Source organism: Chanos chanos, chromosome 10 (assembly GCF_902362185.1).
Source record: "Chanos chanos chromosome 10, fChaCha1.1, whole genome shotgun sequence".
Lineage (NCBI taxonomy): Eukaryota > Metazoa > Chordata > Actinopteri > Gonorynchiformes > Chanidae > Chanos > Chanos chanos.
In genome coordinates this window covers 22,502,677-22,513,349 of record NC_044504.1, presented here as the reverse complement: position 1 = coordinate 22,513,349, position 10,673 = coordinate 22,502,677, and the positions used below count along the sequence as shown (strand labels likewise).

The 10,673-nt window shown below is 39.9% G+C and overlaps 1 protein-coding gene across 1 annotated transcript; it reads left to right on the top strand.

The window, feature by feature from the left end:
- Nucleotides 1-1,056: 1,056 nt before the first annotated feature.
- On the top strand, nucleotides 1,057-2,755 carry LOC115823237 (homeobox protein HMX2-like). Its single transcript, XM_030787274.1, has 2 exons — nucleotides 1,057-1,321; nucleotides 2,208-2,755. Exons 1-2 carry the CDS (start codon nucleotides 1,057-1,059, stop codon nucleotides 2,753-2,755), a joined length of 813 nt encoding a protein of 270 aa, XP_030643134.1.
- The last annotated feature ends 7,918 nt before the right edge of the window (nucleotides 2,756-10,673 follow it).

Here is a 10,673-nt window from a genome sequence, read left to right as displayed (position 1 = left end):
TTGACAGTTGAAAAGTGAAATTGTCTGAATCATAAAGAGGGAATCATTATTAGCAAAGTCCAAAGCCTAACTCTATCCATAAATGATCGCTTGATATCAATTTTAAAAAAAAGGCTGAATAGATAGATAGATAGATAGATAGATAGATAGATAGATAGATAGATAGATAGATAGATAGACAGATAGACAGATAGATAGATAGATAGATGGAGTTTGAGTTTACCTAATTCCTATCACGTTATGGGTCACTTACTGCATGGAAAATTGTTGTTTGTCAGCACAAAATATGACAGGATATCGTATGCCAGGATACAGTTTAAATTGCACAATATTTTCGATAAATCATTTGTATATTAATATAAATATTTAGAAGGCTGTGCAAGGGGACATATGATAGCTCAATGGTTTCATATCAGTTCTTCTTCAGTTCTCAAACTTTATAATAGGCTACCTGAAAGACTCTGATGTAGAGGTAGAAGTGATTAAAAAGAATATTTAAGACAGTGTCAGACAACTGAAGAAGCATTTATCTCCGTCCATTTTGAGAGGATGAGTAGCAATTCTAATTTTTTCATATTCCGCATAGCCTCAGTCAGCGCCTCCCTTTTTGAATGTAATCTGACCACAAAATTAAGGTGCTGTATTAGTTTTAACCCATGCCTGTCATATCACATTCAGCGCAAATAATATTTTTCTCAACAGCAATGGCTTTTTGAGATCGTTCTTGTCTCCATAATTTCGCTAGCAGCACAACCGCAGGAGTTTGAAATTTCCGGGCTCTCTTTGTGCGCGTGATTGGCCAGCTCTAGGCTTACCTACATGCAAATTAAGGTACGCTACACCCGCCTGGAGACCAGAGTGCGTGGAAGTGGAGAGGAATGCATTCGTGCACCTTTGAGCCCCACGACAAAACATCTGAAACCCATCTCCACTGCTGACAAGCATTTCAGAAAAGAAAACTACGTGTAATCGTTTTGGTATCCAAAATAAATAAAGTATTTACCAAACAAAACCCCTCATTTTACACTGATATACATTTACTGTTATGAGGCGACAATGAATAACTCCGAGGACAGCGGAAGCAAATGCTCATCCGCGCCGATTTCTAACTTCACCATCCAGTCGATACTGGGCACACCGACTGAGGGAGCACGATCAACGGGAAAGGACAGCTCTAAAGCCCCGCCGAGGAAGCGGACTTTGTCAGTGTCATCGGAGGAGGAGTGCAGCGGTGGAGAGGATTCGGGCGACTGTTACTGTTCAGAGCCCAGACTCTCTGAGACCTGCAACCGTCACCAACCACTCAATTTCTCCTGTCTCAGTAAGTCAACAAAATACATGTTTATTTTTGTGTAAGTAAACGTTCATGCTGGAATTTCAAAGTTAAAATTGCGAGTGTAATGATTCATTTTTGATATTGCGAGATGCATAGCACTGAACAATCCGGGAGCCAATCTACCGTGAATTAGTAGTTGTGTAATAGGATCTGAAGCTTTAGTTTGATTTTAACTTTGTCCTTACAGCTTTAAGTGATTACTACTCCCCTGTGTTTTTAATGCGTCACATTACAGTCGGTGAACCGAGGAAAGGTCAAATAATTAACGCGATGTTTTCCCTCTCATTCCAAATTTAATCGAGTCTGCTAATTGATTACGTCGCCTTTCAGAGAGACTTTGCTACATTTCGCCAATTGAGCGCAAAATGTAACCTGATTTAATTAATATCGCACAACATAGTTAGTCATATTGTATTGTTTATTTAACAGGGCACTTGTAGCCTTTCAACAGTCGATCAAACAGTCAAAGTTCAGATTTAATTAACTCTTACGGAAAGTATCGAGTAATGGGTATGTTTTAATAGAAACATTTCACATGGACGCTGGAGTGATTTGCATCAGTCTACTCACAAATATTCAAATGGTTTTCTTTTTTTTTAACTTTGTATTTGCCGCCCAGTTCAACACATCACAAACTTCATTGTAGGCTACCATAAACATTAAAGCTTGATCTCTTTTATTTAAAATGTAGAAATCAACAATATTCTACTATCCGAACTCTACTGTTAAGAATAGTACATTGTCGTTTTATTAGATATTCCCATATCCGCAGTTCTAGTATCAAGCACGAATTTATTTATGCCCGCATGATGACTTGTACAATCTAGTAAATAACTGAAAGCAATATTACAATTTATTTTTTCCTCTTTAGGCACCACTAAAGGACTTCTGCCTGGACAAGGTGACACAGACCGACGATCACATTTAACACAACCAATACTACCGGATTACAAAGAGGAACAAGAGAGAGAATGCAGCCAAATGTCACCAGTTTCTGAGGAGAGACAGCGTGACGGGGCGGATAAACAGAGTGCTGCCGCCAAGAAGAAGACACGCACTGTTTTCTCCCGGAGTCAGGTGTACCAGCTCGAATCCACTTTCGATATGAAACGCTATCTGAGCAGCTCCGAACGGGCTTGTCTTGCGTCCAGTCTTCAGCTTACGGAAACTCAAGTGAAAACGTGGTTTCAGAACAGGAGGAACAAATGGAAGCGTCAGCTCTCAGCAGAACTCGAGGCAGCAAACATGGCGCACGCGTCGGCACAGACACTAGTGGGAATGCCGCTTGTTTTTAGAGATAATTCGTTACTTAGGGTTCCGGTTCCAAGGTCTATTGCTTTTCCAACGCCGTTATACTACCCGGGAAGCAGTCTGCCGGGTCTACCGCTATACAATCTTTACAACAAAATTGACTACTGACCCCATACTCATACCAGTGCTCTGTGGGGGTTTAGGGAATAAGAAAACCCACAAACTAGAACATGCATTTAAATATGTCTGACAAAGTTAATGTCCGTTTATACCTCTTTAATCGGTGAAAATATATATATATATATATATATATATATATATATATATTTCTTGTTATGCAACAACCAAATTATGTGTGTGAGAAAGCAAGAGGCTTCTTTAAATGTCCTATGAAATACACCATGTGTATAATAATTATTTTGTACTTTTATTTACATCTCTGTCCCTCGTTTAACCAGTTTTACACGTTACATGAGGAATAATAACATTGTAATACAAATGTACTTCACTGAGCCCTGTCTCCTAAATTAAACCGTTATCTGGTGAATTCTAGTGGCTTCAAATTCCTGCTTTTAGCAATTTAGACACATAATTTACACAGACCAATAGCTGACATCAATGACTATAGCTAAAAAAAGAACCAGTAGCCTCCTTTACCATCTGCGTTTTTTTTTAGGTACATAAACACAAAGTCAATCTAGTATTCAAGTGGCCTCTTGAGGAAATGAGTTGTTGTGTGGCTCATCAGTTAAAGTTATGCATTTTGAAGTGATTAGCTTCTCCGTGTTCTTAAAATTTGCTGAAAATAATGCATTTTTAAATTTTAACTTTATTAAGATTTAATATAACACTAGGTATAGTGACAGTGTTCACGCATTTCTGGTTCAATACAATTTGCACAGTGTTTCAAGTGAAGAGGAGTCTGCAGGACAGTTCTCTAAATTTTCTGTGTCATCTGTGTTATGTGACTCTAGACAATATTTGGACCGCTTGCATTTTCTAATTACAATGAGGTTCTATACCCTATATTTATAAAATTGCAAGAGTGACATTGCAACTGTGCCAAACTCAAAACAGTCACGATACTGGTTAGACGTGCAAAACCGAATTAGGCCAACGTTGCCAAACAGGTTTTGAAATATCACACTAAATCACTGAAAATAAGCTCATTTGTTTTACTACTTGTTTAATTTAGATTGGTCACACAACATTTTCGATGGTGATGAATAGCTGCATTATTCAGATATTTAAGCTGTGCATTTTCATAAGTGCAGCAAGAACCACTGAGGAGGACAGCAGTAGCCTGTCACAAACTATAAGCAAGAAATATTAATTCCAAACTTTATCTTGTAGTAATCAAATCGCTTCTGCCCATGGAAAATGATAGTTTGTTCCAATGATGCATTTGACATGTCAGTCCCGGAAGACAAACACTCAGTTAGTGTTACAGGGATATTGCGTCATTTGCAGTTTCCTCAGGTTGATGCCATTGTAATTAGGGATAATTACATGTTCCACGTCTCATGGACACGCACTTTAACAGGACTTAAGGATAACTCAAAGTCAGGAATGACCGTGCAAGCGATGCTTTAGTGATATCTGATAGGATGTTCCCTGGTCAAATTACTGGAGGTGGAGTATCCTGTTGCTTCAGCCTATCACTTTTGATTCCAGCCGGCCTATCGGTCATGGGGAAAGTTCATGTTAAAAGACTCATGAAGACCATAACAAACACATAGTATCAGAACAAACATTCAAAATGCTCTCTTTTTGAAGCTCTCAGCCCAAAAGACAAATGCCACAACTGGGTCTGATAAATGCTGGGTGTGTAGCTTCTCACTCTTTGTTATAGCAGGGACATTATCAATTTAGAAGTTAAATTCATTAGATTTTAAAAGCAGGAATGAATGAATGAATGAATGAATGAATGAATGAATGAATGAATGAATGAATGTAAACAGAGGCATACCACAAACCACTTTCTTACTTAAAAAATGCAGAATTGTTGCCATATTATATTCTTCCGATTTAGCGTTGAAAGTATTAAAATGACATCCTTCATTTCTCAGCTTTACACACACACAGACTCACACACACACACACACACACACACATACATCAGATGTATTTCTAAGTGAAACTGAAATAGATCTTTTGAACTTGAACAGACAGACTGGCAATCCTTGATGCAACCCTGATGGGCACACTACAGTCTGAAAGCCATGTGTCACTTGTGTCCTATGATAATGGGTACACTACACAACATCAGTGCTCAAACTGACTCAGTTATGATACCATTGATTATCCTGGACTTAATTTCTGCTGCAGACTTTCCCAGTTCTGCAGTGGCCAAATGGATAATATTAAAATACAGGCAACCTTGATATATAACTGGCAGAGGAGAAGAGAGATAGAAAGAGAAAAAAAAACTAAGAGAGAGGTGAATCTTGTGACAGACTGAAAAGCAGTCCTGGAAAATGAAGTTGTTTATTACTGACCTCCAGGGATTACTATGTCTCATGTGTCCAAATTATAGAGATGGACGTCTGCATTACAAAGATGAATATGCTCCCGCTCTCTCTCTCTCTCTCTCTCTCTCTCTCTCTCTCTCTCTCTCTCTCTCTGTCTCTCTCTCTCTCTCTCTGTCCCCATCTGAAGCTGTATCTCTGAATGGACTGGTGAAAAAAGGTGCATATCATTATGCAAGATGAGCGGGTAGAAAGCATGGGGGAGAGAGAGAGAGAGAGAGAGAGACAGAGAGAGAGAGAGAGAGAGAGACAGAGACAGAGACAGAGAGAGAGAGAGAGAGAGAGAGAGAGACAGAGAGAGAGAGAGAGACAGAGAGAGAGAGAGAGAGAGAGAGGGAGAGAGAGAGAGAAAAGAGAGGGAGAGAGAGAGAAAAGAGATAGAGAGATAGAGAAAGAGGGGCTTGCGTTATGTGCCCCTAAATGGCATGTGTGAATTACAAATTTTAAATGAATTTTAAACGCAGAGCAATGAAAATGATTTGAAGAGGTTTTAAGTGCAGTGAGACAGCAGCGGGAATGGCAGAGAAGATTTGTTGAGACAATGTGTTGTGCCATAGCCTGCCCAACCTGCCATCTGTGGCAAAAGCAAGTATAACTCAGTTTGTGAGATAATTTATGGGCTGGGTAATGGGCACTGTATATAAAGAGGAAGAGAGAAAGAGAGAGAGAGAGAGAGAGAGAAGGAGGGAGGGAGGGAGAGAGAGAGAGAGAGAGAGAGAGAGAGAGAGAGAGATTCTCAACATATTTCTTATACTTCCAAAAGATACATATCTCCAACACATGATCTTCCTTTGACAAGTTGATTACTTTGATGAAAATAATTCTTGATTAAGTACATGGAGTGACCTTGCTGTATGTTTTTTGCTATATTTTATCCAGGTTAACACAACTCAGTAAAGCATTTGACCACATATGTTTTTCATAAAGCTGTGTTTGTGTATGTACATGCACAGAAGGTCCTCAGAGAACTTTGGACAGATCTTGCAATGCACTCAATCTGTGTGTGTGTGTGTGTGTGTGTGTGTTTGATTTATGTCTGGGTGGTATGTCAGTAGGAGTTAGTGAATCTGCATCCCGTCAGCAGACTTGAAAAGTAATCGTTGTGCATTACCTACGGCATCTCCCCGGACCCGTCTTTGTCTTTAAATGAATTTCCAGGACACCGTAACCAGGTTTCTGAGGCCGCCATACCATTTATGCCCCATCTGAGCTACCGTTGTTAGAGACTAATGGATAAAATGGAGGGCTTGAGCCTGAAGTGATTTCTCATGATTCTGTTTTATATCAAATCTAAATGGAGAAGCAGAGAGAGAAATAATGCTGGTCACCCCTCCCTCCCCTCTTTCTCTGTGTTTTTCGCAGAAGGAGAGAAATACTTAGCCATTAAGCCATTCCAAGATGTTCTGGTAGATTATTTTAAGCTAGTTAACGGAAAAAAAAACCTCGGAAACGCAACAGTGAATTTCGTATGCTGAACGCCAGTGATAAAGATATCAAACACATTTTACTCTACATCGTGATCATTCGTTGCATACGTTCCTTGCTCTGCATTTTTATTACAGTTGATCAGTATTGCCTTATCTACAATTTGGGTCCTATTGATTCTGTTCCCACATTAACATTCACATTTTCCCCGATAGGCTAACGGTAGACAGATAGTATCTGAGTTTTAATTCAATAGACAATGGAGATTAATTTCCTTCAGGTGGAAAGACTTGCTGACACTCACTGTTGATTGTTATTTATTGTAATAGCTACGTTTCTCAGCAACAGTTGTTTAAACCCATCTCTTTCCCCATCTCCTCCCCTCCTTGCTCCATCCCTCCTTACCTCCCTCCCTCTCACTATCCATTGTTCGGAGGACAGTGGGTAAGATAAAGCAGGGTCATTATTCTATTTAAGAGCTGCAATTTCTGCATGGGTTCTTGCATCGGTTTTCAGAAGTGCAGCCCAGCTCCCTCAATATCCTGGACATTATTTGCTAGTTTAGTTAAATGATGTTTCTAATTCACTCATAATTAGGTGTAACTAGGATGACTCGCTCGCGTCTGATGCAGGCTCATCTTAATCCGAGATGGCATCCCTCCTTTTTAGGAGAATAATTACCTATGACGCGCGGCTGTGGAGCGAAGGAAAGGAGTTAGTTGCGCGCGGTAAGCGCGAGGCAAATTGCCCAGTTTCCTGTCTTCGTTCTCCGGCAAATTGGAAAATTAAGTTTCTCGAATGGTCGAGCCGAAGACAGGCTCGTCGAATTTTTTTTTCCTGTCTGGGGTACTGCTGGGGTTGAATGGGCTGAAATGTTTTATATTCTCGGAAGTTTTGTTTTAACCAGGTCTGCCACTGTGTTTTTCAGTGCCACATAACGCCGGCTACGCAGCAACATTTTTAATTAAATCAGACAGTTGTACTTTGCTAAAAAAAATAGCTGATGGTTTACGTTAACCAGCTGTCTGTATGCAAGCCTTCCGGTGTTGGCTAATTCAAGGTAATGGTACCATTTTACATTTCATTACGTTTTGTATGATATCAGTGGCTCCATGACAGGCTAATATGCGGCGCGTCGGTGTGTGTCTGTCTCTGTGTGTTTGAGGGAAGGAGAGAGATATCGCGAGTGTATGCGCATCAGAGCTCAAGCGTGGCAGACTGCTTGGCTCTACAGCCTGCCGTCGAGCCCTGGCTAAAGGGGCTAAGTGCTAGTCAGTAAGTTTTCATGTTCATTTACCCCAACCACAGAAGGGTCGTATGTTAACACTCACCAACCGCTATGACCTTCAGGATCATTCTCACTCAGTGTGTGCACACACGCACACACTTACATTTGCACCCTATGTCACAATCACATATATATACTGAGACACACTGGGACAAGCAATCACACATGCACACACACATACACATAGGCATACACATCCACAGATACAGATACAGATACATACACATATACAGACACATAAAATATGCACATATAGGGACACATAAAAATACACATACACATGCCGGTTCATCTATACCTGCATGTCTGCAAACGCTCATTCACTTGTTACACATATTTCACTTGCTCAGCCTAACACATACACACAAAGTTTCAGCATGTCACAATTAAAATAGTATTAAAATGTTCTCATATCTATTTGTATGGTGTTAATAACAGGCTGAAACTCAAACTAAATATAATAGATAGAAATTCTATGCATAAATGGAACCTTATCACCTCTCTCTAAACTCCTCCAATTATAATGTATAGGCAGATTGATTTAGTTATGATCTTTTTGCCATAGTGATCACAGAAAAGAGGTATAGTTAGATAGTTACTTCTAATATTTATAATAATGATGAATAATATTCATGTTGATTTTAGCTCCCTCTTATTGTAGGAAAAGTAGAACATATTCATTTGAAAACTACTTGTTATCACTTGAACTGTTTTTTAAGGTTCAATCAAAAATATTTCTCAATATTTTGCATTTAGGTGTTGTTATAATACTGTCAGTATATTGTAGGTCTCATTAGTGTTTATATCACATGTGACAACGTCCTAAGCATGAAACCGGTGTGAATATGCCATGTTGCATTTGGCATTTGGTGTGAACATGCCATGTTGCTACTGGAGTATCTTGGATATATGATATCAGGGTGTTTTTAATTAGGCGACTTTGCTTCTCTTTGTAGCACTGAAGTGGCCTTTCTCTTCGCAGGGTGGAGTCCATGGGAAGATAATCACTCACTCGCTCCGGGGTTCAGGAGACCTCATCTCTTACCCACAAGCCCCTTCTTCAGCAGCACTTGCCAAACAATAGGTTAGGTGACCTATCACCAAACAGCTAATTAGGGGTTGCTGGCCTTGGGTGGGAAACATTGTCTCAGGGAGCAGGATAAAAAGAGAGTGCCCAGGGTCATTCAGATGTATGAGAAACAACAGTCTGAAGAGTCCTGCACCTGTGTCTATAAGGCGACATGCGATGGAGAAGCACACATATGAATGGATGATGATTGGAAATGGTTTATTGTCTGGAACGTAGCTTTTCAATGTGCTGCACTGTGTTTTTAAATGTGTCTGTGTATTGCAACATATTGTAGCATTGCTGGCATACCTTCTTTGTTTATTGCCATTGTTAGGATTCTGCTTGGTTCATTATTGTTATGCTGATTAGAGACAGATTAGAGAAGACAGATCATCTTCTCCATATTTTAGTGCACTAATGATCCTCTCAGTCTATTAGTCTACTAATAGTTGTTTTAGGAGGATGTGTGTGTGTTTGTAACTATGTTTTTGTAACTACCTATACATGTGAGTGTTTTTGTTTTGTGACTGAGCATATGAGGAGTATGTGTTGGTGTAGCGGTGGTAGAGGGATAGGGGTGTGTGTAGCGAAGATCTCTGGCTAGTCGTGAACGCATTTGTAACCATTAGTTGCATCTCTTGTTTCATGTTGAGAGAATGGCTCCTCCTGGCCCTTGTTTGAGTGAGTGCCTGTGGATTAGTGCTACATGGAGCTCTGGTCTTGAGGTGGGGGGAGGGGGGGGGGGGGGTCGGGAGATGGTGTCTGGTGCCTCAGCATCCCACAGACGGAGCATCATGGCAGGGCAAAGAGTGGGGTAACCTGAACCCCCTCATAAACGCCACTGGTCTTGCTGTGGCCCTCTCTAGGCCCCACTGAGCCCCAGGGATGCTTTTAAGGAGCTTTTGGATGAGAGAGAAAACAACTCTTCAAAAGAAGTGGTGTTACATTAGAGAGTAATTAGCAGAGCTCTGGGCTATGGATCTGTGGCACTGATTTTACATTCTGAACATCAGGGGAGACCTTAACACATTCAGTTACACATGTCCTAGTGGGAGAAACTTTAATCTGATTCAAAATAATAGTATATATCATGCAATACCTCAATACACAATGATGAATTGAAGCATTTGTCATGTCATGTAAAATATTTGTCCCAGTGTGTGTTTGCCAAGCCATATGCACATATGCAAATGATGAACGCTAATTGAAAATATGATGCACACGTGTATACTTCATTAAAAAGAGATACAATTCATACGTGAGAATTTGTTTGATCTGGCCTCTCACATCAGTACAAATAATTGCTTTTTTTTTCCCCACTGAGACTTTTTAGTCCATACAAATGACTCATGGAACCTTTTAGAGAGCAACAGACCTTACAGTCATTTTACTCTAATGTTTTACTCTAATTTAATTTGACTAAATAGGAAAATGCTGAGCATTAAGGCTTGACTTTAAAAGCATGTATTCATACCAAAAGATTCAATGATTACCTTAATTGATAAACTGTTGCTGGATAAAGTGTAGCTGTTGCTGTGTTGCTTTCAGGTGGCTGTATTTTTAAAATTGGTTAGTTTAATGTAGCTGTCATAGGTTTGAAGATTCTCAGCAAACTCTGAAACACTGTCCTAATTTCCTTGGATTCCATACTGTTTTATCCTCCTACCCCTCTATCTCTCTCTTTTTTCCCATTCTTTCTCTTTCTCTTTCTCTTTCTCTTTCTCTCTCTCTTTCTCTCTCTCTCTCTCTCTCTCTCTCTCTCTCTCTCTCTCTCTC

Bases quoted from the DNA above. Each gene is read 5' to 3' on its own strand.
- LOC115823237 (XM_030787274.1), top strand. From the start codon at position 1,057: ATGAATAACTCCGAGGACAGCGGAAGCAAATGCTCATCCGCGCCGATT. The intron at 1,322-2,207 runs GTAAGTCAACAA...TTTCCTCTTTAG, and splicing joins ACTCAATTTCTCCTGTCTCA to GCACCACTAAAGGACTTCTG.